At 42.3% G+C, this 27,885-nt stretch overlaps 1 protein-coding gene across 11 annotated transcripts in view; it reads right to left on the bottom strand.

The window, feature by feature from the left end:
- Positions 1 to 290: 290 nt before the first annotated feature.
- SMOC1 (SPARC related modular calcium binding 1) overlaps positions 291 to 27,885 on the bottom strand; it is a 276,577-nt gene continuing 248,982 nt past the window's right edge. For 10 of the 11 annotated variants that reach the window (XM_040332423.1, XM_040332421.1, XM_040332424.1 and 7 more), the window contains 4 exons: positions 19,596 to 19,701; positions 16,995 to 17,242; positions 5,936 to 5,989; positions 291 to 750 (listed from right to left, as the gene is read on the bottom strand). In XM_040332423.1, the coding sequence (XP_040188357.1) occupies positions 734 to 750; positions 5,936 to 5,989; positions 16,995 to 17,242; positions 19,596 to 19,701 (425 nt within the window). In that variant the 3' untranslated portion in view covers positions 291 to 733. The remainder of the gene's footprint in view (positions 751 to 5,935; positions 5,990 to 16,994; positions 17,243 to 19,595; positions 19,702 to 27,885) is intronic. The other variant, XM_040332422.1, reaches the window with a different exon arrangement.

Below are 27,885 nucleotides of genomic sequence, written 5' to 3'. Positions count from 1 at the left end.
ACTATGTGTGTGAAAAAAATGATAACAATTTCATTTGGGTTGCATGACCGCACAATTGTCATTCAAAGCGACAGCGTTGATAGCTGAAAATTGGCCTGGGCAAGAAGAGGGTGTAAGTGCCCAGTAGGCAAGTTGTTAAATACAGAATTTGAAAAAAAAAAAAAATGTGTGCATTGCCTGTCATTCCTCGTTCTACAATTTTGTTTATAGGTTAATTTTTACTATTATTAGTTACACATAGACAAGGATGTACCTCTATGATTAGCAACCTGCTTAAATAAAACACGGCATCATTTTTGTAATCCTTATTTTTAATTTACAAAATACAAGCAAAGTAAACATGAATGCTATAGGCACAAGATGAAAACCAGCAAAGAGGGCCAAGGTGCCCACTAGAAACTTATAAAAGACACAAGACACAAAGTGTTAAGAAGACCTGTACAAATGGCACTGTACAATTTACATATACATTTATATACAAAAACTCTTCTTTTCCAGAGTCACAATGAATTCACTTACTAATTTGTCAGTAGCAGATTCTTTTTAATAAAAAAAATCTAAAAGGGAAAAGGGCAGAATCTTCTTGTGTTTCCGGCAATGGAATAAAAATGTTATGTATAAAGTCCACTTAAAAGTGCAAACGTTGAGAGGTCCATCAGCTGCATCTGTGATTGATCCGGATGCGATGAGTCCCTTTCCTGTTCTTCAGTCGTCATAATATGTGTATGGGCTTCTACACTAGACGTCCTACTGCAACAAAATACAAGCTGCTGTTATTTTACCAACAATTGTATAGGAAAGAAAGACAGTAAGAAAAGGAAAGTCAGTAATCAAAGGAAAGACAGTAAGGAAAGGGAAGACAGTAAGGAAAGGGAAGACAGTAAGGAAAGGGAAGACAGTACGGAAAGGGAAGACAGTACGGAAAGGAAAGACAGTAATCAAAGGGAAGACAGTAAGGAAAGGGAAGACAGTAAGGAAAGGGAAGTCAGTAAGGAAATGAAAGACAGTAAGGAAAGGGAAGACAGTAAGGAAAGGGAAGACAGTAAGGAAAGGGAAGACAGTAAGGAAAGGGAAGACAGTACGGAAAGGAAAGACAGTAATCAAAGGAAAGACAGTAAGGAAAGGGAAGTCAGTAAGGAAAGGGAAGACAGTAAGGAAAGGGAAGACAGTAAGGAAAGGGAAGACAGTAAGGAAAGGGAAGACAGTAAGGAAAGGGAAGACAGTACGGAAAGGAAAGACAGTAATCAAAGGAAAGACAGTAAGGAAAGGGAAGTCAGTAAGGAAAGGGAAGACAGTAAGGAAAGGAAAGACAGTAAGGAAAGGAAAGACAGTAAGGAAAGGGAAGACAGTAAGGAAAGGGAAGTCAGTAAGGAAAGGGAAGACAGTAAGGAAAGGGAAGACAGTAAGGAAAGGGAAGACAGTAAGGAAAGGGAAGACAGTAAGGAAAGGGAAGACAGTAAGGAAAGGGAAGACAGTAAGGAAAGGGAAGACAGTAAGGAAAGGGAAGACAGTAAGGAAAGGGAAGTCAGTAAGGAAATGAAAGACAGTAAGGAAAGGGAAGACAGTAAGGAAAGGGAAGACAGTAAGGAAAGGGAAGACAGTACGGAAAGGAAAGACAGTAATCAAAGGGAAGACAGTAAGGAAAGGGAAGACAGTAAGGAAAGGGAAGTCAGTAAGGAAATGAAAGACAGTAAGGAAAGGGAAGACAGTAAGGAAAGGGAAGACAGTAAGGAAAGGGAAGACAGTAAGGAAAGGGAAGACAGTACGGAAAGGAAAGACAGTAATCAAAGGAAAGACAGTAAGGAAAGGGAAGTCAGTAAGGAAAGGGAAGACAGTAAGGAAAGGAAAGACAGTAAGGAAAGGAAAGACAGTAAGGAAAGGAAAGACAGTAAGGAAAGGGAAGTCAGTAAGGAAAGGGAAGACAGTAAGGAAAGGGAAGACAGTAAGGAAAGGGAAGACAGTAAGGAAAGACAGTAAGGAAAGGAAAGACAGTAAGGAAAGGGAAGACAGTAAGGAAAGGGAAGTCAGTAAGGAAATGAAAGACAGTAAGGAAAGGAAAGACAGTAAGGAAAGGGAAGTCAGTAAGGAAATGAAAGACAGTAAGGAAAGGGAAGACAGTAAGGAAAGGAAAGACAGTAAGGAAAGGGAAGACAGTAAGGAAAGGGAAGACAGTAAGGAAAGGGAAGTCAGTAAGGAAAGGGAAGACAGTAAGGAAAGGGAAGTCAGTAAGGAAATGAAAGACAGTAAGGAAAGGAAAGACAGTAAGGAAAGGGAAGACAGTAAGGAAAGGGAAGACAGTAAGGAAAGGGAAGACAGTAAGGAAAGGGAAGACAGTAAGGAAAGGGAAGACAGTAAGGAAAGGGAAGACAGTAAGGAAAGGAAAGACAGTAAGGAAAGGGAAGACAGTAAGGAAAGGGAAGACAGTAAGGAAAGGGAAGATGGAGACTTGCTAAAGTCAACAAAGGTGTTTGATTTTACTAATGAGGCCAATACAAATTACAGTACACACTTAAGTGCTAGGGGGGAGGTAAAATGTAAAGGGTACACATATATGATTTATATGTAAAAAAATTGAATAACTAGATGTTCTGCTGTGAGGGCAAAACCGCATGTTCCCATGCTATCTTGTCTTCTGTTTGAAAGGTCTTCAATTATTATAGACAGTAGTAAAGATAGGTTCATTTATAAGGAACATAGGGGTTCAATTACTAAAACTGGAGAGTGCAAAATCTAGTGCAGTTCTGCATAGAAACCAATCAGCGTCCAGGTTTTTATTTTTTCCAAAGCTTAAAGCCCCTTTCACACTGGGGCGGGAGGCGCGGTGGCGGTATAGCGCCGCTAAAAATAGCAGCGCTCAGATTTGCCGTGGGATTCGGCCGCTAGCGTGCGGTATTAACCCCCGCTAGCGGCTGATAAAGGGTTAATACCGCCCGCAATGCGCCTCTGCAGAGGCGCATTGCGGGCGGTATTGCCGCGGTTTCCCATTGTTTTAAATGGGAAGGAGAGGTATACACGCCGCTCCTGTCACCGCTCCAAAGATGCTGCTGGCAGGAGATTTTTTTCTTTCCCGCCAGCGCATCGCCTCAATGTGAAAGCCCTCTGGCTTTCACATTGAGTATGCAGTGCAGGAGTTTTTCAGGCGGTATAGCAAAGCGATTTTTAGCGCTGTACCGCCTGAAAAACTCCTCAGTGTGAAAGGGGTCTTTTAGACCAGGCTGAACTTAGTACCTGATTGGCTACCATGCACACCTGCACCAGATTTTGCACTCTCCAGTTTTAGTAAATCAACCCTATAGAGCCAGTCGGGAAAATACCACAATATGACCACTGGATAGAGCTGAGAATCCTAGAAAATAAATACATTTTAGTAAGAAGGAGGGAATTAAAAAATAAATGGGGATCCTGCAGTAGCAATGGTTACATTTATTTGCCTACTGTAGGGGTCCCCAACGCCCGGGCCGTGGACCAGTACCAGTCCGTGGCCTGTTTGTAGCTGGGCCGCATCAATGCACTGAAGGAGGTGAGCGGCTGGTGAACAAAGCGGTTTGATGTTTTTTTTTTTGACAACACTTGCTGATACGGCGGGGGAAGTGTCTGTGTACAATACATCAGTGGTTATCAACCTCAGTCCTCAAGTACCCTCAACAGGCCATGTTTTGGGAACTTTCTTTACATAAAATAGCTCTTATTTATTCCATGGAAGGTAAGTGGGGTCAGTGTCGCTGCCTAACCGGGACACAATAGCTACGGGGACCTGCAAAGGGTTAACCGTGCTGTGTCCTAAGCTTAATTAAATGATAATCCCTCACCATCCGTGTGAATAGATACCAGGGACCAAATGTGGACCTGTATAACTAAATACTGGGGTGCCTAAATGTCTATTCAGTATAATTCATAAAGAGTAAAATCTCTGGTCATACCTCCTTATGAGAATATGGTGAATAAATAGAATGAAAATAAATATGACAGCCAAAGCTGCTGACTAGTGCCTCAAGTGGTTGAAACAATATAAGTTATGGTCATATATATGTGCACATGTATCAAGTAAGTATATAAAGCAAAGATATATCAACAATGTCTATAAAAAGCAGGAAATGTGTGAACAAAGTAAAAAATAATAAGTGAAAGTCCAGTCACAGGTGTATATAAAGTCCCATAAATGACACTTTTGGGATTCCTTTCATCAATATCCAAAAGCCAGTGAAAAAGTCTCACAATGCAAATTAATAGTGAAACACAGCAAGTGATCTTGAGGTGAATACAGGTGCTCTTGAAGTGTTAGCGTTGCTCCCCCACATGGGTCCCCACTCACCATATCCAATCACCCCTCCAGGGGTATAGGATAAAACTCCTGGATCTCCACTTCTCTGTTCCTCCACTTGCCAGACTGGTTGTTTGTGAAAAACAAAATCACCCTGGAGGGGTGATTGGATATGGTGAGTGGGGACCCATGTGGGGGAGCACCGCTAACACTTCAAGAGCACCTGTATTCACCTCAAGATCACTTGCTGTGTTTCACTATAAATTTGCATTGTGAGAATTTTTCACTGGCTTTTGGATATTGACGAAAAGGAATCCCAAAAGTGTCATAGGTAGGACACTGACCCTAGCCAAATGCAAAACTAGTGAAAAGCAATCAGGAAAGATGAGTAGGGGAAAAAATGTCAGTGGCCTCCACCTGTAAAACCATTCCTGTTTTGGAGGTCGCCTCATTGTTGCCCATCTGGTGCACCTGTTGTTTATTTCATTAACACCAAAGCAGCTGAAACTGATTAACAGCCCCCTCTGCTACTTAACTGACTAGATCAATATCTGAGGAGTTTAATTGACTGGATGCTATACTCTGATCAAAAAGTGTTCCTTACATTTTTTTTGAGCAGTGTGTGTGTATGTATGTATGTATGTATGTGTGTGTGTGTATGTATGTGCGTGTGTGTATATGTATGTGTGTGTATATATGTATGTGTGTGTGTGTATATATGTATGTATGTGTGTGTGTATGCCCCCTCTGCTACTTAACTGACTAGATCAATATCTGAGGAGTTTAATTGACTGGATGCTATACTCTGATTAAAAAGTGTTCCTTAAATTTTTTTGAGCAGTGTGTGTGTATGTATGTATGTGTGTGTGTGTGTGTGTGTGTGTATGTGTGTGTATATGTATGTGTGTGTGTGTGTGTGTATATATGTATGTGTGTGTGTATATATATATGTATGTGTGTGTATGTATGTGCGTGTGTGTGTATGTATGTGTGTGTGTGTATGTGTATGTGTGTGTGTGTATATATGTATGTGTGTGTGTATATATGTATGTGTGTGTGTATATATGTATGTATGTGTGTGTGTATATGTATGTGTATATATATATATATATATATATATATATATATATATATATATATATTACTTCCCAACCCTTAGATGTACGTCATTTGTTTTTCCCATTTCAGCATTTTTCCTTTATTTCCCCCCCCTGATCTTGTTAGTAACATTTGCTGTCCTAGGGTGACAACGCTCACTCACTGAATTTATAGAGTGGCAGCATTGTCACCCTAGGACAGGAAGTATGTTTTGGCTGCAAAACACCTTCCCACTGTATTATGGTGAGGAGGAGAGAAGGAGGTCACCGTCCTGGTACACTTGCTGTTTTGGGATAACACCGCAGAGTGCACAAGACAGCACTGGATTTTGGGCAGGATCAAGGGCTCATTTTAAAAGTATTAAGTGTTCAGGCAGAAAAGTGTTAGGTAGGTGATTTGTTTGTAAGGGTTACTTTGTTGGTGAAGTTTAGGGCAGCCTTGTGCCAAACACTACCAGCATAAAACTCTCTACACCAACAACATATGTATTGGGATTTTTCATAGACACACTGGTGCTTCTGAATGACAGCAAATCATGTTATTACATTGTTTGCCATTACTGTAATGATTACTCACTGAAAGGGTTCAATCCAGGTCTCCTTCCAGGAGGGAAACTGCCAGCATTAGTACCTAAAAATAAAAGGGTAAAATATTAAAGATAGATGATGAGCAACCTATACAACCCAAACCATGCGAAGAACATACATAACTATCTCTTCGTAGTTCACTGCCAACAAATCCAATAGGTGGATTGTAGCAGAAAACTGAAAAAGAACCTATCAGGTAATAGAGGCATCACAGTCAAATGAGAGAATGAATCTCAAGAGGTCATCAATTTCCTAAATGGTCAATTTTATTTTACCCCATATAATGCGTTTCGTGGATACCTGCCACTTCATCAGATATGTGGTGTAAACACAAATGTCCTGTGCTGCCCTGCAGAAATATCAGAGCCATATGTGGCTCCTGAGGTTCATCCTCTACTTTGATAATGGGCGTCTCTGCCACCTGACAATTTTTTTTCGTTTCACCAAATTTCATTTGAGTGCGACCACCTCTCCCCAAGAACTGCACAGAGACAGATGCATCCTCTAAATGGGATGCAATAAGTAAGGTTGCACACACCAATCCTGCAGCCTCACCAGATGTAAGATAACATATTCTACATGTATTTCTCCCAATGTTTTTGCATTAAGTTTACTACACTATGAGGGCTCTCCTGCAAGTCTCTCAAGCACATAACTTTCTGGGGAATAAATAAATTCTAGAGACAATATGTGGATTGGTGTCAGGCATTGCAATGTCTGGCAAATGACAGGAAGGCCGGTACCTGGGAAAGGCTCAGGGTTGGTGTGAGGTTCTGCAGCTGTCCAATCAGTCCTGGTGTACCAAAATAACAAAATAACATGGATTCTAAGTGGCAGCCACAGTGGTGATCTTTGCTGGCCACATAACATGTCAGAAAAATATTATAATGCATTGTCTTTGGAGCTCTGTGCTCCTTTTCCAAGGCCCTCTCTTTGCTTCTTTATTGTAAAGCATTTTGTTTTCAGGATTTAAAACTGAAGGTGAAATTTACTCACACAAGTGAATGACTCAACTTAGTGACCCTTATTATTCACCTCAGTCCAAAGCTTTAGTTAGACAAACTACCTGACCTACAACCCCTGTCCCTAAACACTTCTCTGGCTCCATGTCACTGCTCCAGCGCTGTCTCCAGATCCAACCATCACTTCCTGCTTTCACAGGAGAAACTGAGGGCAGTAAAGCCATAGGCTCATGTTGCTGTCACTCAAACTCATGTGAGGTGGCAGTGGGGGGCATGATTTACTATGCTGTGTGTGTGTCTATGGATGCATACAGCCCAGCTCGCGAATGTGCATGCATGGATGCCTCCTTGGAACCTGGCTTGATGCAGGAGGTACCTGTAGGAAAGAGAATCTGACAGCGCTAGCAGGTGACTGCCATAAGAGGAGGTAAACAAAATTTCTGTGCAATATGCTTCCACAGAACATGTAAGTATTATGGGCCATATTCTCAAAGAATTACGCCGGCGTATCAGCAGATACGCTGACGTAAGTCCGAATCTAAGGCCGTCGTATGTTTAAGTGTATTCTCAAACTGAGATACACTTAAACATGCCTAAGATACGACGGCCAGCGCCGTTGTATCTTAGGCTGCAATATCTACGCTGACCGGTAGGTGGCGTTTCCTTTGCGGTCAGCGTAGAATATGCAAATGACTAGTCACGCCGATTCACGAACGTACGCTTGCCCGTCGTAGTGTTTTTACGTCGTTTCCGTAAGCGATACGCGGCGTAAAGATAAACATGCCTCCTAGGTGGCGTACTCAATGTTAAGTATGGCCGTCGTTCCCGCGTTGCAATTTGAAAATTTAACGTCGTTTGCATAAGTCGTCTGTGAATGGCGCTGGGCGCCATTTACGTTACCGTCAAAACAAATGACGTCCGTGCGACGTCATTTAGTGCAATGCACGTCGGGTAATTTACCCGACGGAGCATGCGCAGTATGATCGGCGCGGGATTGCGCCTAATTTAAATGATCCACGCCCCCTACCAGTATCATTTGAATTAGGAGTGCTTGCGCGGGTGGACTTTACGCTACGTCGCCGCAAGTTTACAGGTAAGTGGTTTGGGAATCAGGCACTTGCCCGTTAAACTTGCGGCGGAGTAACGTAAAGGAGATACGTTACGCCGCCGGATATCTACGAGAATCTGGCCCTATGTTTTTTTTATTAAAAAAAAAAAGAAATAAGCCTTTATCATCACTTTAAATCAGTATTAAACCCAAAACCAAAAATGTGATATATAGCAGCTTACCAATCAGTAGATGTGGTGGTTGCATTAGTTTTCTTTTGTCTTTTAATAGTTTTTCCCTGTTTTTACCTGGTGATCTGGTTAGTAACACACCTCCTGTAATAGAAGCAAATATAAGAAAGCCTAAAAAAGAAACCTAATGCAGTCACCACATCTAAGAATTGCTAAGGTGCAATATAATAAATGTTTGCTTTTGTATTTAATACCACTTTAAGTGACCTTCTTAGCTAATCCATAATGATCTAAAAATCCTTTATCATTTATTAAATGTTTATCTGTAAGACAAAGATTGTATATAGATTGAAAAATAGAAAATTACTGGACTTAGGCTAAAATGGCAAATGGACAGCAGCTGACATATATTGTGGGCAGCAATTTACAAGTATATAAAAGAAAAAATGCAGCGTGTAAATGTCCATAGAAGAAGAGAAAAAGTCCATCAATCCTGGGAAGCACCCAATGGGTGAGTGATCGATGACCTATAGGTGAGTAAAGCCTCGTACACATGATCAGTCCATCCGATGAGAACGGTCTGATGGACCGTTGTCATCCGTTAACTGATGAAGCTGACTGATGGTCCGTCGCGCCTACACACCATCGGTTAAATAACCGATCGTGTCAGAACACGATGACGTAAAACACAACGACGTGCTGAAAAAAATGAAGTTCAATGCTTCTAGTCATGCGTCGACTGAGCATGCGTGGAATTTTAACCGATGGTTGTGCCTACTAACGATCGGTTTTGACCTATCGGTTAGCAATCCATCGGTTAAATTTAAAAACAAGTTGGCTTTTTTTTAACCGATGGTTAAATAACCTATGGGGCCCACACACGATCGGTTTTGACCGATGAAAACAGTCCATCAGACCGTTGTCCTCTGGTTAACCTATCGTGTGTACGAGGCCTAATAGTCTTCCCCCAACAACACAATAGGCCAAGCCTCTTACACTTAGGAATGGACCACTAGGAATAGGTGGTCATTAAAGCGGTAGTTCACCCTCCTTTCCATCATTAGACCATTAAATTCGGCATCGTAGCGCGAGCTACGGTATGCCGGTCTTAAATTTTTAATCCCCGTACTCACTGTTCTATCTCTCATTGAAGAATCCGACTCCCGCGGGGAATGGGCGTGCCTATGGAGAGGGAGGATGATTGACGGCCGGCTCTGGCACGTCACGCTCCCCGAAGACAGCCGGAGTAGGTCTCGGCTATTCACGGCGCCTGCGCACAGGCTATGCGCAGGCGCCGTGAATAGCCAAGCCTATTTCGGCTATTTCCGGAGAAGCGTGACGTGCCAGGGCCGGCCGTCAATCACCTTCTCTCACCATAGGAACGCCCATTCCCCGGATTCTTCAATCATCGATAGCACAGTGAGTACGGGGATTAAAAATTTAGGACCGGCATACCGTAGCTCGCGCTACGATGCCGAAAGTAATGGTCTAATAAAAAAAAACTTTTTTTTTTTTTTTAACAGGGTGAACCCCCGCTTTAAGTAACTAACCCAGAACAAAAACACAGCCAACAATCTTCTAAACTGAATATTTGTTCCAGGTCAATGACTGAGAAAGTATTGAAGCCACCGGATCAGAATGACAGCTAAGTAACTAGTATGTTTAGAAGGAGATTTTAGTCATGGAGGATTTTATATTTTCTAATTACAGACATGTTGGGCCAGATTCTCAAAGAGATACGCCGTCGTATCTCTGAGTTGTGCCGGTCGTATCTATGCGACTGATTCAGAGAATCAGTTACGCATAGATATTTTCTAAGATCCGACAGGTGTAACTGTGTTACACCGTCGGATCTTAGGCTGCAATTCCAGGCCGGCCGCTAGGTGGCGTTTCGGGTTTTTTACGGAACGAATATGCAAATGAGGAGTTACGCCGATTCAGAAACGAACGACCGCCCGGCGCTTTTTTTTACGACGTTTGCGTTCGGCTTTTTCCGGCGTATAGTTACCCCTGAGTCTATGAGGCGCAGCCAATGTTAAGTATGGCCGTCGTTCCTGCGACGAGATTTGAATTTTTTACGTTGTTTGCGTAAGTCGTTCGCGCATACGGATGGACGTAATTTACGTAAATGTCTAAACCAATGACGTCCTTGCGACGTCATTTGGAGCAATGCACGCTGGGAAAATTTCCGGACGGCGCATGCGCTGTTCGATTGGCGCGGGAACGCGCCTGATTTAAATACTACACGTCCCCTAGCTGCGGAATTTGAATTCCGCCGGGGGATTTACGATACGCCGCCGCAAGTTTTGAGGTAAGTGCTTTGTGAATTAACCACTTGGCTCAAAAACTTGTGGCGGCGGATCTTAAATCAGATAGGTTACGCGGATCTAAAGATACGCTAACCTATGTGAATCTGGCCCGTTGGCTTTAGTGCTAAAAAAAATCTTTTTACTGAGATTTCGTAGGCTTTCAGCTAACTTTAGTAAATTTGTTTTAATATAACATTTTATACAGTGAGATTTTTACATTTTAATGTTTTTGTATTGTACCTTTTAAATTTGATGTGCATGTATGTCTACAGCCACCAGAGCCTAATGATGACTGCATAATTCAGACATTTCCCCAACTCATTTTAAATTTACACCACATTGCATCTTCAATTACTAAAAGTAACTCTAGATGGCGACATAACACCAACTGAAAAGTCTGTTTGCATGCAACCAGACCACAAACTTTAAATGACTGAAAATGCATCAGAAAATGGTTTGGTAATTGATCTAATCTAGTTCTAGTGTTATGGTTGTTACGCAGCAAGTAATAATTATACGCCTTTTCATCTATATATGTACATGTGGTGGTAATGCTGATTTTTGGACAGCTGTGATAACATAAGAGTTATTAAGATGACATAATGTAAATCTCACCAGACTCCACTTAACATTTTCTGCTATTATCTGTTAGAGATAGATTAGCTCTGTTTTCTATTACTGATACAATTATAATGATTACATGCCAAGATCCAGTACTGTTAACCCCTACAGCAGACAGCAGCGCTGGTTACAGCCAGTGTAAAAATGATGAATTATGAACAAGTAACAGAAGTTTCTTGTTTTCCCCACTGTATAGTTTGTTCACATAATGAGAAGAATATGCAACAAAATAATGAGAAGAACATGCAACAAAAATGCCTTTGTTCTTCCAACGCACACTGTAATATAAGCATGTGCAAAATATAATCTATTACACAATGCATAAATAGTGCTTTCAAGGGTCAGTCCATAATATTAGAACTGGAAAGATGACTGCAGGTTAAGGAACCCACCCACCTGACATTATAAAGGGGTCCAGGGGCGGACTGACAACTTATGGGGGCCCCCCGGGCAATAAGAGATTATGGGGCCCCCAGGCAATAGATTATGGGGCGACACAGTATACACACACAGTATACATATATATATATATATATATATATATATACACACACACACACACAGTATACATACATACACTGAGAAGGTACTGGAGAGGTAGGGCATCTATAATCTTGGGATTTTTAGGCCAAAAGGACGTCGGTAAGGGACATTTCAGGGACAGATGTAAAAAAACACAGATTTTTACATAGTGTCCCTGGTTTTACTAAGGCTGGCAACCCTGATAGGGCCCTCGGGCAGTGCCCAAATGGTCAGTCCGCTCCTGAAGGGGTCTCATTGCTGGAGTCTAATGCCGCGTACACACAATCGGAATTTCCGACAACAACTGTTCGATGTGAGCTTTTGGTCGGATATTCCTCCCGTGTGTAGGCTCCATCGGACATTTGCTGTCAGAATTTCGGACAACAAATGTTTGAGAGCTGGTTCTCAATTTTCCCAGACAACAAAAGTTCTTGTCGGAAATTCCGATCGTCTGTGTGCAATTCCGACGCACAAAAATCCTACGCATGCTTGGAATCCATTCTACGCATGCTCGGAATCATTGAACTTAAAGGAGTTTTTTAAGCTAAAACGTTTAACCCCCGCTGTGCCCGGGCTGTAAAACTATACAAAATAAACTTTCACTTACCTGCCTACGATCCCCCGTTGTTCCGATATCGCCGTCCCGTTCTCCGGTCCCGGTCTCTTCCACTTCCTGCAGGTCGGTGACTCACAGTGCGCAGCAATGTCCCGTCGCGGCCGCTGATAGGCTGAGCGCACTGTGAGTCACCGACCCGCAGGAAGTGGAAGAGACCGGGACCGGAGAACGGGACGGTGATATCGGAACAACGGGGGATCGTAGGCAGGTAAGTGAAAGTTTATTTTGTATAGTTTTACAGCCCGGGCACAGCGGGGGTTAAACGTTTTAGCTTAAAAAACTCCTTTAATTTTTCTCAGCTCGTCGTAGTGTTGTACATGACCGCGTTCTTGACGTTCTGAATTTCCGACAACATTTGTGTGACCGTGTGTATGCAACACAAGTTTGATCGAACAATCCGTCGGAAAAAAATCCACGGTTTTGTTGTCAGATTGTCCGATTGTCTGTACGCGGCATAAGAATGCAGAAGTGAGACCCTCTTGTTGTGATTAGTATTTGCATGGAAAAAATAAATGAAATAAAAAAATTGTACACAGGAGGAGTGTCTAAAATCTAACATCTATTATGCTTTGTACACACGATCGGAATTTCCGATGGGATAAAATCCGATGGAATTTTCCATCGGAATTACGTTGAAGCTGTCTTGCATACACACTGTCACACCAAATTCCGACCGTCCAAAACGCGGTGATGTAAAACACTACGACAAGCCAAGAAAAATTAAGTTCAATGCTTCCGAGCATGCGTCGACTTGATTCTGAGCATGCGTGTTTTTTTCTCCGTCGGAGTTAAACACTGACGATCGGAAAAAAATAAAACATGTTCTATTTCTAAACTCAGATGGAAATAAGTCTGATGGGGCCCACACACGATCGAAATATCCAAAGAACAAATTCCGTCTGACTTTTCTCATTGGAAATTCCAATCGTGTGTACAAGGCATTACACGGCATACTACAACTGGTTTTAAATGGGAGATTGTTTACCCATTAGTATTCCCAATGAAATTTTTATCCAGGATCCCAGTGGGGCAAGGCAAGACTGCTAACCATCCAGCTACTAGCCATTGGTGACATTGCAGTAGGGAAAGACCTGGGTATTCTGGGGACAAGATGTTTTTGATGGATTCTTCGAAAGTAGAATGTAAAGGGGTATATAAAAAAGCTGCCCTCAGTCACTGCTCAGGGAAACACAATCACTTTTTGTGTTTTCTGGGTTTTCAATAGAGCGTTTCCAGATAAAAACCACAGACAGACTGCACTGTTTAATCCGGGGGTATCTAAACTTTCTAAACAAAGGGCCAGTTTACTGTCCTTCAGACCTTAGGAGGGCCGGACTTAGGCCAGTGGAAGTATAAAATGCCTTGGGAGTAAAAAAAGCACCTGTGTAAGAGGAGGAATAGGGCCCCATCATTGGTATTAGTAGGAGAAATAGTGCCCAATCATGGGTGTCAATCTGAGGAATAGTGCCCCATGGTTGGTGTCAGTGGAAAAAATAGTACCTTATCGTTGGTGTCAGTGAAATGTAGAGTCCCATCGTTGCTGTAAGTGGAAGGGATAGTTCCCCACCATTGGTGTCAGTGGAAAGAACAGTGCCCTGTCGTTGGTGTTGGTGGGAGGAATAATGTTCCAACATTTCTATCAGTGTAAGAATGTATGTCCCCACTGTTGGTATCAGTGGAAGGAATAGTACCCCACTGTTGGTATCAGAGTAAAGAATGGTGCTTCATTGTTGGTGTCAGCAGGAGGAACAATGTCTTGCATCAATAAGGGAAATAGCGCCCCAAGGGTCGGATAAAGGCGAGCAAAGGGCCCATGGGCTACAGTTTGGAGACCACTGGTTAAATTCTTAGTGCATCATTTTTCAATCAGGTTTCCATGGAACCCTAGGTTTCCTTCTGAGGTTGCTGGGCATTCCTTGAACAATGAGCAATTTTTACCTCCTAAGCATTCATCACACTGACCACCTGTATAATAGGGCCTTTACGCCAATGACTGTGTAAGGGAACCCTTCTTTACTGATTGGTTATCGGGGGGGGCTTCTCCACTGACCACCAATCATTCCCCACCAATGTTGGGAGGACTCTTCCAAGGACCATCAATGCAAGGAATTTATTAGCTCCCTGAGTTCCCTGTTACCTGAAAGTTATTTCAAGGGTTCCTCTATGTTAAACAAGTTGAGAAAGGGTGCCTAGATTTTTTCTACAGAATACATACTATTCCATGTACTGTATAAATGTTCCAGTTATGAATATATATCCTAGTACGAACAAAGAGTCATTGAGAAATAAAGAGGACTGCTGGGTGACCTACAGCTATTCATATGAAAACAATATAAGCTTTTAGCTTATTGCACAAAATAGACATAGGCCCAGATGATGCAACACTAGGATGGATGAGACCACCCAAACTACAGCACCCCCACCAGTAATCTTGACTGGGAACTTCTGGCCTATTGTTCTCATGCCACACACTTTAATAATATCAGTGAACACGGCTGTGCATTGCTATAAAATCAATACTAGATTGATCTCCAAACTGTGGCCCTTTGTCTGCCATTACGTGGCCCTTGGGGCATTATTCCCCCCACCCCTACAAATCACTATCCTCTCACTGACACCAATGATAGGGCACTCTTTCTCCCACTGACACCAACAATGAGGCACTATTTCTCCCACAGACACAAGGCCCTATCCCTCAAACTGACACCAGTTCTTTGGACTTTTTCTCCCACAGACACCGACAGTGGGGCACTCTTCTTCCTAATAATACCAATGATGGGATACTATTCTCCACACTAATACCAATGATGGGGTACTATTCCTCTCACTATTGCCAATGATGGGGAACTCTTCCTCCTACTAATGCCAATGATGGGACACATTTCCTCCCACTAATACCACTGATGGGGCACTATTCCTCTCACTAATGCCAATGATGGGGCACTCTTCCTCCTACTAATACCAAATGATTGGGCACTATTCCTCCTACTAATACCAATGATGGAGGACTATTCCTCCTACTAATACCAATGATGTAGCACTCTTTCGCCTACTAATACCAACAATGAGGCACTATTTCTCCCATAGACACAAGGCCCTATACCTCAAACTGTGGGAGAAAAAGTCATTGATAGATTGGCTATCACAGAAGAACAGAATTTGGAATTTTGGTAGGCGTACCTTTCCCCTACAGGCAGCCCCCAGTGTATGACCAGTATATGATTAGCCTTGCCCGCCACCACATAAGACTTGTTTGGGTGCAATTGGTTCCTAATCAATCTACATTTTTATTTACTGTCTGTACATTCCTTATTTAATTAAACTTGCACCAAGTTCTGGTTCACGTGTTCTGTCTTGTGCTTTTTCCCCTACCACATTCTAACAAGAAAAAACATCATGGCTGCACACTGCATGCTAAAGCAGGAGAGGGGGGTTGAGGGCTGGAAACAATGGGCCAGATTCAGAAAGAATGGCTTAAGTTTAGGCGGGCGTAGCGCATCTCATATACGCTACGCCGCCGTAACTTAGAGAGGCGAGTACCGTATTCACAAAGAACTTGCGCCCTAAGTTACGGCGGCGTATCGTAAATGGGCCGGCGTAAGCCTGCGTAAATCAAAGTAGGCTGGTAGGGGGCGTGTTGTATGGAAATGAATCGTGACCCCACGTAAATGACGCGCCTAACGAACGGCGCAATGCGCGTGCATGCTCAGTAGTGAATTTTCTCCCTAAGTTACGCCGGCTCAATGCTTAGTCGACGTGAACGTAACCTATGCCCATCCCCATTCACGTACGACTTACGCAAACGACGTAAAATACGACGCTGTTCCGACGTCCATACCTTAACATGACTTACCCCTGCTTTAAGGGGTAAAGTTACCCCGGTCGTACGCCTTACGTAAACAGCGTATTTTAATACGCCGGGCGCAAGTATGTTCGTGAATCGGCGTATCTAGCTCATTTGCATATTCAACGCGGAAATATACGGAAGCACCCCTTGCGGCCAGCGTAAATATGCACCTAAGATACGACGGCGTAAGAGACTTACGTCAGTCGTATCTTGGACAAATTCTGGCGTATCTGATTCTTTGAGATACGACGCCTCACATTCGGACTTACGATGGCGTATCTGGAGATACGCCGTCCTAAATCCTTTGTGAATCTGGCCCAATCAGTTTACCTGCTTTGCCTCATTATTGATCACTAGAAGTGTAAGCAAACCAACGCTCTACTCTGTTAGTAGTGTGATTCTAGGTGCATGAACTGTAAGCACCCTGTACATCATTTCACTAATAAAAATGTGCACTTGAAAGTTAGCAAACATAAGGCCCCAATCAGATTGCACTGGCAGGCAGGATGGCATTCTGGAACATGCCATTATATCGGGGAATGCGTTACAGGCAGCAACATTATTTTTTGAGTGGCTGTGTGCCTCTCAAGGTCCTAGGCCATGTTGAAAATGCACAAAACTGTTCCCGTATGTAACTGAGAATTTGGTGTTGTAGATCAGTGGTCATCAACCCTGTCCTCAGGGCCCACTAATGGGCCAAGTTTTATGTATTACCTTGAGGAGATGCAGACTGGAATACTGCAATCACCCAGCAGCAAATGATATCACCTGTGATGTATTTCAGTTATCTTGCAAACCTGGCCTGTTAGTGGGCCTTGAGGACGGGGTTGATGACCACTGTTGTAGATGATAACATCTTTGTTGCAATGCTAAGTCCATATTTGAGAGAAGGCATCTAAAATCAGAATCAATGAGAAAGTCCATCTGCCTACCTGGGTCCTTACGAACACCTAGACATCCTTTTAACTCTGTGAGTGAGATGGATTTGTCCTTATTTAGATCACAGTAGTCAGTGAACTTCCTGGAACATTTCTTGGGCTTGGCTTTTTTCTTTACATATCTCTTGAAAGGTTTCATCTCCTTCTTATTGATGTCTTCACTGCCATTGCTGTCTAGCTGATTGAAGTACCAGAAAACCACACGTTCCTCCAGTGTGTGGTTGGGATCTGGTTCAGAGAATCTAAAGTAGGATATTTCAGTGATTATTTCATGTGTATTAGAGCCATGCAATCTTTACCAATGTATCAAATTACCTTCAAAAACCTAATATTACAAATTGTGGACCATGGATAACTTACACATACTTTGGCGTCACTTATATGCAAATTATATGCAAAAGCTTTCGATCCTTTTTTTTTTATTTTTAACTTTATTACTATTTAGTGATCCTGGGAGACTAGAAATATAGTAGTAATATAATAGTTACTACTTACAGTACTGTGACAATAATCCAATGTTATGCCGCGTACACACGATCATTTTTCGGCATGAAAAAAACGTTGTTTTAAAAAAATGTCATTTAAAATGATCGCGTGTGGGCTTCACATCATTTTTCGGGTTCTGAAAAACGACAATTTTTTTTTCTCGAACATGCTGCATTGTTTAACGACGTTTTAAACAATGTCGTTTTGCGAGTTGTAAAAATGATCGTGTGTGAGCTAAAACGACCTTAAAAATCCGCGCATGCTCAGAAGCAAGTTATGAGACGGGAGCGATCGTTCTGGTAAAACTACCGTTCATAATGGAGTAAGCACATTCAGCACGCTGTAACAGACAGAAAAGCGCGAATCGTCTTTTACTAACACGGAATTAGCTAAGGCAGCCCCAAGGGTGGCGTCATCCGCATGGAACTTCCCCTTTATAGTGCCGTAGTACGTGTTGTACGTCACTGCGCTTTTCTAGAGCATTTTTTAAAAACGATGGTGTGTGGGCAACGTCGTTTTAATGATGAAGTTGGAAAAACTTCATTTTTTCTACATGCTGAAAAACTTCGTTTTTTTTCATGCCGAAAAATGATCGTGTGTACGCGGCATAAGATGACTGGATTTCTGAAGATGGGTAAATAATGTAATGCTGATTTAGGGAAAGGCCGCTTCTCTTCCGCCTTCTATAGGCCTACTGTGCCTCAAGCCGTGTACACACGGCCAGGAATCCCGTCTGTTTGAAAACCGTCAGTTTTCCCAACGGGATTCCTGCCAAGCTTGCCTTGAAAAGCTATGTATACACACAGCCACACAAAAGACCCGCCGTTCTTTTGAATGGCAAGAACGCGGTGACGTCAAAGACTACGACGAGCCGGCTAAATTATGTTCTATGCTACCACGCATGCGTCGAATTGTTATCGAGCATGCACGGTTTATTTTGCCTTCAGGTAAGCATACAGACGACCAGTTTTCTCGGCAGGAAATACTCTGCCTGGGCTTCCCGGCCAAAAGCTCTCCTGGCAGTTTTCCTGCCGGGGAAAACCGGTCGTGTGTACGAGGCTTAAGTCTAGCAACTGCTTCATCATCTTTATTTGCAATAAGACCCCCTTAAAAAAAAAATTATTTTTGTGTTCATGCCCACTGTCTCCTACACTGCACTGACTAAAAGTCACTTTTTTCGTGGTTCAAATCTGCTCAGATGTGAAATGCGTGTTGGCAAGTCTTGGGGGCATCCAGAAAATAGCTAACTGGGCTTGGTGAAGAACTGATGATTTTTTTCCAGACAATCTCTATAGCTCCTAAGAGATTAGGCCATAAATAGTTGTTTAGGGCATAACCATAAAATCTAGGATGTTGCCGGTGTAAGTTTATATCACTACTGTAGTACAGAACCATAATGCGGTAGTTGTCAAATGCCAGATCACAGATATTCTAGCATTAGAGATCTGAATGACAGAGGTAGATCTACCACTGGGAGTGGGTAGGATCTAATCTTGACTTAAATACTTGGGCCTGAAATCCAGTATCCTCCCAAGCACAAACAAAATAATTTTAAACCATCCGCAGGTATTTTTGTACCCTGTAAGGGGTCACTTTCTCAGTTAGGTTTGTGTTATCACTTTGGTGGACATGGCAGGTTCACTTTAACTATCTTTTTTCGGTAGAAATGTTATAGGAGATTATGTTACAGATAGGTAGAATTGTTTGTTTAGATACAAACAGTGCTTAGCAGAGTTCTTTAATGTTTCAGCACAGGAATACAGGTTTTCTCAACAAGATACAGTCTGTGTGGTTAATGCCTAAGGGGATAGCTATAGACACACTTACACTGTCCTGCCTCTTGGTTTCCCTTAAAAGCCATAAAAGTAAAATTCTTGGCAGTCCTACATGTTAGGTCTCTTCATAAATGTGACCACAAAACACTGCTTTAAAGATTTTCCTAGAGCCCCATACCACACAGACTGAGTGACTCAGATAACACAAGCTTGGTTTAATAGGATGTTATGCTGAGTTGATAATAAATGTGACTGCTAGTTTTGGAGATATGATAGCATTTTTGTGTTTTACATTGATTTAAGGTCCATGACCAGCTTGTATTTGAGGACTAACCTGCCACCTGCTGCTGGGGCAGCTGAGTTGATGGCTTGAACCATATCTGTAGTGAGAGCATCCAGCAAACTTGTGATAAACTCCAGTTTCTTCCCATCCGGACATCCTGTTGAATAAAAAAACATGCATCAAAGTATGTCAACCATGTCATTACGTGGTCTCTTTATAAAAAATATATATATATAATTTTCCATTGCAAAATCTTTTGCCAATATTTTGCATTATTTTCTCCAGCCTTTCTATTATTTTAAAGAGTCTTTTACCTGGGCCCTGTCATTTAAGGTTTCCATATACTGGGCTTCCTTACATGGCTCAAGTAGAGGAGCCTGATATCCCTCAAAGACGTAAGACATAGGTTAAGAAACTACCTGTGTTGTTTTGAATCTCTGTGTATTTCCTGCTGCTTCTGCCATAAGTAACTGAAGTCTTTGGAAGCTTATAGCCTTAGTACTGCCTGATGTTTAGCTCAGTATACCCTTTTCAGTCATTTGCTGTTATGGATGCCTCATTTAAGTGTTAAAACATATGCCAATTGCCCCATGTTGGTGCCCATATAAATGTACCTCTCGTTTGATAACTGAAGAGACATTGATCACTTGGCAGTTTAACAAAACCTATTTTTTTTTTAACATAAAGTTTCTTTAATTTTAACAAACAGACAGAGAATAAATCAAGAAACAAATACATTCAGACAGAATCATATAATGGTAGTACAAACAATGCTGGTACGAATTGGTACAGTGAATGTATCAGGCAATTAGGTTGCAGCCAGTGACTGTATTAGCTAATCACAGGAACTAGATATCCGAAGGTGGGGGGGGGGGATCCCACATGGCTGATCAAGTCATAGATCACTCACAATTAGACCAGGGTTTGAAAAGGACCAGGGGGGTTAGTGGTAGTGTGGGGGTGAGGTGAACCTCCGAACCCTATTTAAGGGTCAGCTGCCTCGCCTTTACCCAGGCGGCCCATATTTTGAATTTCTTTGGGCAGTTTCTTCCTAGATATGTTAGTTTATAGAGTGGCAGGCAGCATTTACCAGGGATAGCCAGAGTTGTTTAGTGGGGGGTTGAGTTCGGTTCCAGTGAAGGAGGACTGCCTTTCTAGTGTAAAATGATGCATAGAAGACAAATAGTTTTTTCCTCTTAGGAGCTTCAAGGAAATTGCATATGCCTAACAGGAGAGGGATAGGGCTATACGGGACCTTTATCTTCCCTATAAAGTTAATGTCGTCAAGGGCTGCCCTCCAGAACCCCTCCACTTTGGGGCAGGACCAGACTACATGGGTGAAATCAGCGTTATTTGTGCCACATTTGGGACATATCGATTGGTCAGGGTAGATTCTCGCCAAGTGTACCAGGGAGTAGTAGGCGCGGTGTAGAAATTTATATTGGCTAAATCTATCCCTAGCCAAAATCGTCAAAGGTAAATACTATTAGACCTTAGATGTGTCAAGAACAGCAAGCAAATTGTAAAGAGTAGAAAGTGTTCTTACGTCCTCCGGGGGCCGGAGTGCACTCTCTCTAGATCAGACATCTGCAGTATTACTGAGGAAGGGAGCTGAGAGCTAAAAGCATGGCGCAATTGGAGATATCAAAAAAACATTTGGTTCGGAAGGCCCTTGTCTCTCTTAAGAGTATCAAAGGTAGTTAACTGTCCCTGGGCCACTATGTTTTCCAAAGTCATGATCCCATGTCTGGCCCATGCGGCCGGGTCCGGAATAGAGTGAAAATGGGGCAGGCGAGGGTTACCCCATAAAGGGGTTGCGGGGGACCAGGTGTTTGGTTTCCCAATCTTCAGACTGACAGTGTCAAATACTTTAAAAGTTGCACGCATGGGGGGTCACATGTGGATTGGATCGGGAGCCCATATGAATTCGATTTCTCAACTCCGAATAGGAGCCAAGCAGTGCCGCCTCTAAGGTTGACGCAGGGTTGGCCGGCACCTCCGATAGTCACCACCTAACGGTAACCAGGACCGCACAAAACCTAGTTTAAGTCTGAGGTTAAATAAGATTGACGACTGGTTACCCAGGCACTAAATGTGGCATTGTGGGAAGAAAGCAGAATATTAATGTATGATCAGACCTAGAAATACTGGGACTGCTACCAATGAGCTATTTTGAGCAGCAGATGGCAGCAGGACAGTAAGTATAGGCATTGGCATATGCATACTATATAGTGGGAGGGAAATTCTAGACTTTTTTTGAGTAGAGATGCTCTAAATAAAGTGTGTGCATCCCCGCAAAAAGGTTATAGATTTGTTTTAGGAATGAGTGGTATATTTAACTTTATATCAACTCACTAGATTGTGAATTTAGTATTTTTTTATGATTTAAGAACATATTAAGGGGTATCCAGCATCTTTGTTCACCTTTCTGTGTGTTGTTAGGAATAGGAAGGATAATGTACAGGGGTGTTTACCATCACCTGAAATCTGCCACACTACTTTATAGCTAGGAGGGCTAATAAAACACTCCCCTACTTCTATGGAGTGTCTCCCTTGCTGATCAGACCAGAAAGTGTTATTTTCCAGCTTTTCCGTTTTGACCAGTGAAAGAGCAATGCTTTATCAGAAGTCAAGTGCTCTATTAAGCAAATTGCTATCAGCTACAGGATAGCTAGTCTGCCATAGGCCTCACTGTGTAGTAGAATTCATCACCAGACCACATCGGTCAAGCCTATCAAAGCCAAAATCGAAGAAAGGTGCCAACCCTAGCAACATCAGACCTACAAAGAGCAAAGCCTATCATGGCTCGTATCAAGGAAAGGTGGCAATACTGGCACCACCAGATGTATTGCTGTAACCAGTACAGATCTATGAAATAATAGACAAGTCTATTTCGGCATTGTATATTCACAAACAAGAAGCCGACAACTTGGTGAACTCTTCATTGTAGAATCTTTATTGGCTACATATCAATGCATAGAGTGTCTAAAATGCTACTGCGTTTCGGCTGCAACAGCCTTCCTCATAGCATAATTGGTGTGAACGTGCCATAGAAATGGAACCACCCTACCTGAGCACGGGTTCCGGCCACTGAAGTCTGATTAAGCAGTTAAGCTAGGGTATGCTATTTTTCTCCTACTTTGGCGTTGTAACCATTTTCTATTGATTATTCATCAAGAAACATTAAATTTATAAAGTGAACAAGAACAATAAATCAATAGTGGTGAAATGCCCTTTATTCACTTTATGGTTGTGGGATGGGCCCAATGCAGGAAACATTGAATGACGCCTCTGGCTGAGGAGTCCGGAAACCACACAAATACTGTACCTGCTCTGCATGCCTTCATACTACAACCTGCATCATACATGTTAATTAAGAAAATACATGTGTACATTAAATGTGTTGTGATAAGGAAGTGATCAGCGCATGTAATTAAATAAATGATGATGAAGGTAATCCAAAAAAATGAAGGACTAATGGTGTAGAACAAACATAATATAAAGTGAACATAATATAAAATGTGTAACAAGGATGTGCAATAAATGCTAATAATCAACCTCTGATGAAGCCACGTGATGTGGCGTAACCGATAAAGACCCGACGTACCAGGAAACAGAAAGAGTTTGAACGCCGCACTGCTTTCATTGCTGCTTTTCTTTTGCTTTTATGTAAGTTTCTACATTTTATTTATTAAAATCCCTTAATGTACTTCACGATGGAGTGTCTCTTTGATTTTTACTGGGGCTTATACTGAGGAGAGATCCTTTGAGGCCACCTGCACCCGTGGTGATGGATAACAGCTGGGAACTAATGCGGAGGAACCATCCCTGGACCTACCCATACCCATACAAGCCTTCATATACCTGCCTTAAGGTAAGCGCTCTGTGAGCACAGCACTTAGAAGAGTGACGTAAGAAGATTTCGAAGATTGGGCCAAATTCACAAAAGACATACGACGGTGTATCTCCTGATACGCCGTCGTATCTCTGTGATCCGACGTCCGGGAATACGAAACGACGTAACGCACGTCGCCGTTCAAAAAAAACGTTGGGGCGCTGTAATTTCGCACAAAGCACGTCGGGAAATTTCCTAACGGAGCATGCGCAGAACGTTCGGCGCGGGAACGCACCTAATTTAAATAGTGCCCGCCCCATTTGAATTAGGCGGGCTTGCGCCGAGCGGATTTACGTTACACCGCTGCAAGTTTACAGGTAAGAGCTTTGTGAATCAGGCACTTACGCTGTAAACCTGCGGCGGTGTAGCGTAAATGGGATACGTTACGCCGCCGCGGCGTAACGTAATTCTACCTGAATCTGGCCCATTGTTTTTTGACATTTGGATTACACAAGGACATTTATCACCCACTTTGTCATTTTCTGTTTTTACTTGTGTTTGCACATTTTGATTATTAGCATTTATTGCACATCATTGTTACACATTTTGTATTATGTTCATTTTATATTATGTTTGTTCTACACCATTAGTCCTTCATTGTTTTGGATTACCTTCATCATCATTTATTTAATTACATGCGCTGATCACTTCCTTATCACATTCACTATAGGTTTTTTATCCATTTATCTACCCATTTAGATTTAGCAGCTTTTATTTAATTATTCACGTTTATCCTACACTTCAGTGGTGGCGCGGTAGCACCTCTTATCTATTTTACATTAAATGTGTTCACATTAACTTGGCTAATCCGATAATCCCATGAATAGCATTCTTTATTATTCGGTATTTGAAACCATTGATTTTTGGACTATTAGAAGAAAATCAAACTCATTTGGCTTTCATTATGTTTTTGTAGCTGGTCGCAGTGAACAAGGTAATTTTGCATTTATCTTTGAGCTGCTCTTAGTTCTATTCTCCTTGCAACCTCAACAGTGTTCTAATCCATGTAAGAAGGTCAGATTCTCATACAATGAGCTGAGATTGAGAACAGAGCAAAGAGAAGCACAGATGCTTTTCATTTCAGCTGTCGGTGTAACTTATGGACCAAGCACTGCTTTTGTTAGAAGAATTTCTTAGCTTGTGCTACTTTACATCAGGGTGCTGGCGGACATATGCAACCCGTTTTAACCCCTTCAGTGCTGCACAAGAAGAATGATTTATCAAACACAAAAAAACGGAGCTGTTGATTTGCAACGGGTCTATGGGCCAAATCCACAAAGATCGTGCGTAACTTAATTTTTTCCATTTAAGTTACACTGCCTTAAAATTTCTACCTAAGTGCCCGATCCACAAAGCACTTACCTAGAAATTTTGGGCTGTGTAACTTAAATTCCGCCGTCGCAAGGCGTTCCTCTTCAAATGGGGCGATTCCCATTTAAATGAGGCGCGCTCCCGCGCCGGCCGTGCTGCGCATGCTCGTGACGTCATTTTCCCGACGTGCATAGCGCGAAATTACGTTACGCCGAGCTTTGTGGATCGCGTCGGGACAATAAAGTTGCGTCGAAAAAAAAAAAAAGATACGGCGAAAAAAAAAAAATTCAAAAAAAAAATCGCGTCGCTGGACAGAAGGGTCTGCTTTTACATGGTGTACTAACTTTACACTTTGTAAAAGCAGCCCTAATTTTGCGTATGCAAACTAAAACTTACGGAGAAAAAACGAAGCTGAAAAGCTTCGTGGATCTCCGTAAGTGCTAATTTGCATACCCGAGGCGGCATTTCGACACAAAATGCCCCCAGCGGCGGATGCGGTACTGCATCCTAAGATCCGGCAGTGTAAGTCCCTTACACATGCCGGATCTTCTGCCTAACTATGGAAAACTGATTCTGTGGATCAGTTCCATAGTTAGGAACAGGGATACGATGGAGTAACAGCAGTTACGCCGTCATATCCCTTTTGTGGATTTGGCTCTATGTCTCTCTATTGCACATTTTCTCCAATGTGACATATTCCAAACTGAAATTCTGCTGGATAATTAGAGCTACTGAGGGAAATGGTTTGAAAAGTTAGGAGTTTTCATCCCTCGCTAAATATATAGTTGTAACATAGATGTAACCAGGTTGTGCATCTAGGAGAAAAATAAATAATGACTGTCTAAAAATATACCAGACCATCTTTAGAGGTGTATGGCTGCTTTTGGCATGATCAGGGGACCATATAATAGCATGTTTATGAGGCACAGTGAGACTGAGTAAAGTATTGTTTAGGGGATAAAACAATTATTCATCAACAAGGGACTGTCTGTGAGTTTTCTCCTTCCTTTGTTCTCCATTACCTAAATAGAAATGCTCATTTGACCTCAGCGTTTATGTTCACGGTAGAAGCGATGTCTGCTGTGGGAGGCCTGCAACTTACCCATATCCCTGCAACCAGGTGTTGTCAGAATGCAACCACACATACTCAATTAATTTACTATTTTATCCTTCCACGAGTTGGGGATTATGTAAATGTAACAAGAACTTTAGCAACACAAACAAGTGTCTCTGTAGGAGAGTAACAGGTGGCATTTCTTACCTTTGTTTGGAAGTCAGAAACCACAAACCTTTTTGTTTTATTTCTCAACAGCATAGCAGAGACCAAACGATATTCCACTGTCACATACATGTAGGGCAAGGCGAAAATTTGGATTCTTGCACGGGTAGGCATATCAATTCATACATTCGCCTCTGACATATTAACATACTTTTGTTAACATAACACAGTGTATTTTGTGTATGAGATATGCAAAACCCTTTAAAGTGATTTAACCACTTAAGCCCGGACCAATATGCTGGTAAATGCCCAAAGGCATTACAATTCGGCACTGCGTCGCTTTAACAGACAATTGCGCGGTCGTGCGACGTGGCTCCCAAACAAAATTGGCGTCCTTTTTTCCCCACAAATAGAGCTTTCTTTTGGTGGTATTTGATCACCTCTGTGGTTTTTATTTTTTGCGCTATAAACAAAAATAGAGCGACAATTTTGAAAAAAATGCAATATGTTTTACTTTTTGCTATAATAAATATCCTCAAAAAAAAATGTTTCCCTCAGTTTAGGCCGATACGTATTCTTCTACCTATTTTTGGTAAAAAAATCGCAATAAGCGTTTATCGATTAGTTTGCGCAAAATTTATAGCGTTTACAAAATAGGGGATAGTTTTATTGCATTTTTATTAATTATTTTTTTTTTACTACTAATGGCGGCGATCAGCGATTTTTTTCGTGACTGCGACATTATGGCGGACACTTCGGACAATTTTGACACATTTTTGGGACCATTGTCATTTTCACAGCAAAAAATGCATTTAAATTGCATTGTTTATTGTGAAAATGACAGTTGCAGTTTGGGAGTTAACCACAGGGGGCGCTGTAGGAGTTAGGGTTCACCTAGTGTGTGTTTACAACTGATGGGGGGTGTGGCTGTAGGACTGACGTCATCGATCGAGTATCCCTATAAAAGGGATCACTCGATCGATGCAGCCGCCACAGTAAAGCACGGGGAAGCCGTGTTTACATACGGCTCTCCCCGTTCTTCAGCTCCGGGGAGCGATCGCGACGGGGCGGCTATAAACGAATAGCCGCGATGTCGTCTCGAATCGCTCCCCACGTGAATCCGCCCGCCGCACGCAGCGGGGGTGGGTCCCAATCGAACCCCCAAACCGCTAGATGGCAGGGACGTATATATACGCCCATCTGCCTGTCCGTGCCATTTTGCGGAAGTAAATAGTCGTGCGGCGGGCGTTAAGTGGTTAAATAATAAACATGTCATACTTACCTTCTCTGTGCAATGGGTTAGCACAGAGCAGCCCTGATTCTCCACTTCTCGGTGTGCCACCATAGGAAACAGCTTCCTATGGTGGCACACCTGCAGCCTGAATCCTAAGCCATGCTGCCTGCATCTATAGACACAGACATCAAGGCTCGGCCCGTCCCCCACTCCCTTGTCAGAGGCTTTGACTGACAGAAACAGAAGCCAATGGCCCTTGCTGTTGCCTCTCTGTCCTGTGAGTAGGGAGGGATCAGGTTAACCCCTTCACTGCCAGTCACATTTACACAATGATCATTTTTTATAGCACTGATCGCTGTAAAAATGTGAATGGTCCCAAAATAGCGCGAAAAGTGTCCAATGTGTCCGCCATAATGTCGCAGTCATGATAAAAATCGCTGCCATTACTAGTAAATAAAAAATTATTAATAAAAATGCCATAAAACTAACCCCTATTTCAGAGATATGCAATTAGTGGACCTCCAGCTGTTGCAAAACTACAAGTTCCATCATGCCTCTGGCTTTGGGTGTCATGCTTGGGGCTGTCAGAATCTTGCTATGCCTGATGGGACTTGAAGTTCTGCAACAGCTGGAGGTCCGCTAATTGCATATCCCTGCCCTATTTTCTAGATGCTATAATTTT

Source organism: Rana temporaria, chromosome 13 (genome assembly GCF_905171775.1).
Source record: "Rana temporaria chromosome 13, aRanTem1.1, whole genome shotgun sequence".
Lineage (NCBI taxonomy): Eukaryota > Metazoa > Chordata > Amphibia > Anura > Ranidae > Rana > Rana temporaria.
This window is presented reverse-complemented; position numbering and strand designations above follow the sequence as displayed.